This window comes from Papaver somniferum, chromosome 5, assembly GCF_003573695.1.
Source record: "Papaver somniferum cultivar HN1 chromosome 5, ASM357369v1, whole genome shotgun sequence".
Classification (NCBI taxonomy): Eukaryota; Viridiplantae; Streptophyta; class Magnoliopsida; order Ranunculales; family Papaveraceae; genus Papaver; species Papaver somniferum.
In genome coordinates, this window is record NC_039362.1 from 209,224,394 (window position 1) to 209,227,983 (window position 3,590).

Genomic DNA, 3,590 nt, shown 5'->3' on the forward strand with positions numbered 1-3,590 from the left:
GACCCTTAACCGTGGATCTCAGATTTAAATTATAATATAAAAGAAAAATATAGATTCAGATTTGCTGAAATGCCTGAATGGCTAAATCTGAAATAATCTGACTGCATCAAAGTCAAGTCAAGTCAAGTCAAATTGAACTCAAGTCAAAGTCAAGTCAAATCAAATGGAAGTCAAAGTCAAGTCAAATCAAATGGAAGTCAAGTCAAATGAAACCCAAACTGAATTTCAAATTTAAACTCAAATTTGAGAATTCCACATTCATTCATTTTATCCATTGGGTTTAAAATTACACAAAAAAGGATTGAAATCCTGAGTTCAGAACAATACATATGTTCGAGATAGCTAGTAAGTTCTAAGATTAAACAACATGATTAACTAATAGACAATTGATTAAACAACAAAATGTTAAAATTCCCAACTCCCCAACTGAGAAGATACTTCATAATGGTGTATCTGTAGCAAAAGTAAGTTCTGATTCTCAAAAATAGAAGAAATAAAGGGACATAAATATGCATATCCAAAGAAATTAGATAGGATGAGTATGACTTACCAGTAAGTAAGTGATGGGTATGACCACTTCCTTCAAATTAGACTTAAAACCATGCCTACAGCAGATGATATATTGATTAGTCAAGAAATTGGATGGTACAAGCACAAGGTAAACACCAAGGGAAGAGACAACAAGAAAAAAACACCAAAAATTATACTTAAGCATCTAACTGATATGTTATGGATATTAATCATACAAACAAAACCATTGTTTATGCCTCTACTTTATAGTCTTTATCAACTAAAGAAATAAATGAAAGAAAATGTAATGGTACTAACAATTAGAGAACTTATCAAGCCAAAAGAACCAAATCATGCATTTGTACACAAAAAGTTAATTAGGGACACCCAGTTTGAGTTGTTCTACAAGATCAGGGACTAGAAAATTAAAAGATAAGTTAGGTATAAATTTAGTTCATGTTACCACTATTGCCAAAAAGCAGTTCCGAAGACAAATTTAAAACATCATGTTTTAACAATAGTACGACCATACCTTAATCAAATGTTCAAGTAAGCATCCACTACACAATAATTATTGTACATGTAAGTGCATTAGGATAAAAGAATAGATGCCCAATGCCTAAAAATGACCGACACTTGATGATACTAACTTTGGGGGGTGGGGGGGCTTAATGTTTAAACAAAAAGGACAATATAAGACTATTAAGAAGCAAATAAATTGAAAGAATAACAAGGGAACATTCATGTTACTGCAAGAGTGAAATTATGCACTTCTTAATTCTAAAATATATAATCCAACAGTCTAAATTGAATTCCATCATTTGAACATAAAGTTTGAGAATAAAGTTTGAGCCTAGTAGCTTTAGGGAAAATTGAATACCTATAAGGAAAACGAGAGCCAGTACGACTGGCAAAGATTTAATAACGGTTGACCCAACTGCACCTATAATCATACCTGAAGAATTCATTTTAGAAATCAGATATTAAGCATCACATTCGTAGTCCTAAACGTGATAGTAAAACACATGTGTAAAATGTAAAACAATTATACAAGAAACCAATATTATTATCTGAGCTTCTCTATAACAAAGACTAAATTGGTTGATAAAACTTAGTATAAGATTATCGGCTACTCTAATTCACACCGTCAGTTGGTTAATTAAGACGGTGAAGATGGACCTTGGCCTCCACTCGTGCTGGATAAGAGCGCTTGACTTACCATGGTTGTTGATCCTATCCTTGACAGAAGTCAATTGGTCCAAAGCTTTCTGGGTACGATGGTCAAGGTGTTCTCATTTGTACTGAAACTATGGGCAAGCTTGGCACCAGCATCTGTATAGGTCAAGGGACTCTCAATGTGGCAGTAAGAAGCATTGAAAAAAACACACACATCGACAAAAGAAAACAAGGAGCCTGGCAATCAAAATAAGAAAAACACTCACTAAAAACAAAGAGTCGGTCATCCATATGAAAAGCTCAAAAGAAAATACTCACAAAGTGACAGCAGCAATCAGGTCAGCATTTGCGAACCTCACTCCAGCATTGCATTTGGTGAGGTTACCGGAGTGTCGTAAGAAAAATCAGTACCAAGAACAAGAAGGGGTGTTCCTACAACTCCAGAGAAATTGACCATGGGGTTTTCTGTCAAGCCAATGCTAGTACTGATGTTGTTGTACTCATGTTGATACTGAAGCTCGAGCTGTTTCCAGTCAAAACACTCAGAGATGTGATTAATCACTAACATAACCCTCATGTTACGATCATCAGAAACACAATACAACAAAACACCATACACACCTATTCCCTTAGATGAGATCTTCAATGCTTCCTGAAACAGAAAGATACCATGTACCCTCCGACTACCTCTGTGAATCTCCACCCTATGTAAACCGTACACTACCTTGCTTTCTGTTACACTCATCTTCTCATCGAGCTGTGTGGTCCACCATGAGAGCTTCAGCCAAACCACCTCTACGCAGAATAGCCACTTCCTAAAGCCTGTAATTATACCTCGCTGACATAAGGAGCTTCCTTAACAAATGTACGATAAACTGAAGGGACACTGCAATCAACATTTAGTGGTACCATTTGCATATACCTCGAACTAAAATCACATTAATCCTTCGAAACAACCCCAAATAATAAAAAAATACACACTCCTAGCGTATCAATCTTACCTAAGCACCTGGATGTTCAATTTCTAGCATCTTCATAAGCAAATCATGGAGCAAATGTTCATCAACACTAAATTTTGATTGCAAGTTTATTACATGGCCAATGACAAACTACCACATGAGGAACCTCATCTCTAAAACTTAAGAATTTTTAAAATGCATCATGCTTAATGTGCAGATGCACTTTTTAGTTTTTAGTGATTCACCCATGTATAACTTCTCCATTTGATGGCTTAAACTGCAAGTTGGGAAATTTCTTGAAGGATTGACGAAAATCCAGAAAAATCTAAACAAACAAACAAATAACTTTCATGGCATATTGAACATTTCCTTTTAAGGTGGGTAATGAGATTATACCTTACCTAAAAATTAGGAAAACCCATTCCTCAAAAATAAACCCACTTACATACAAACAACAGCAACATCAAACACAAACAAATCTTAGAATCCTGAAATCAAGATTACTGTTAACTAAAGAAACACCATGAGAATCATGAAATCAATACCAAACTATGATGGGGTTAAATCCAAGAGTCATGAATCAAGCTAACAATTATTAACATGAGGAATCGATAATCATGTACTTACGTAATATAATATAGTTATGAATCAATCTAACTCAAGGATTGAAATCTTAGAATTTAAATCTTCTCAGATTGAAGAACGGGAAGTAAAAACTGAAAACCTTAAAAAGAATACATGAAAAGCTAGTTCTGAATAGATCGAAGAAATCAAAGCTAGTTCTGAATAGATCGAAGAAATCAAAGAATACTTCAATCCAAACTATTACCAGGAAAATCAATTGAAAATTCAACCTAATCCTAACAATAAAAATTAAATTTTTGTAATTGAAAATGATGTATAAAATTGACTCATAGATGATTACCCCAATGAATCGTAAGAAGG

At 34.2% G+C, this 3,590-nt stretch overlaps 1 protein-coding gene across 1 annotated transcript; it reads right to left on the reverse strand.

Moving 5' to 3' along the window:
* Positions 1-2,041: 2,041 nt before the first annotated feature.
* Positions 2,042-2,598, reverse strand: LOC113280667. The gene is made up of 2 exons (XM_026529265.1): positions 2,521-2,598; positions 2,042-2,443 (listed from the first exon to the last, which is right to left on the reverse strand). The coding sequence occupies exons 1-2, from the start codon at positions 2,596-2,598 to the stop codon at positions 2,042-2,044; spliced, it is 480 nt and encodes a 159-aa protein (XP_026385050.1).
* Between the last annotated feature and the right edge of the window lie 992 nt (positions 2,599-3,590).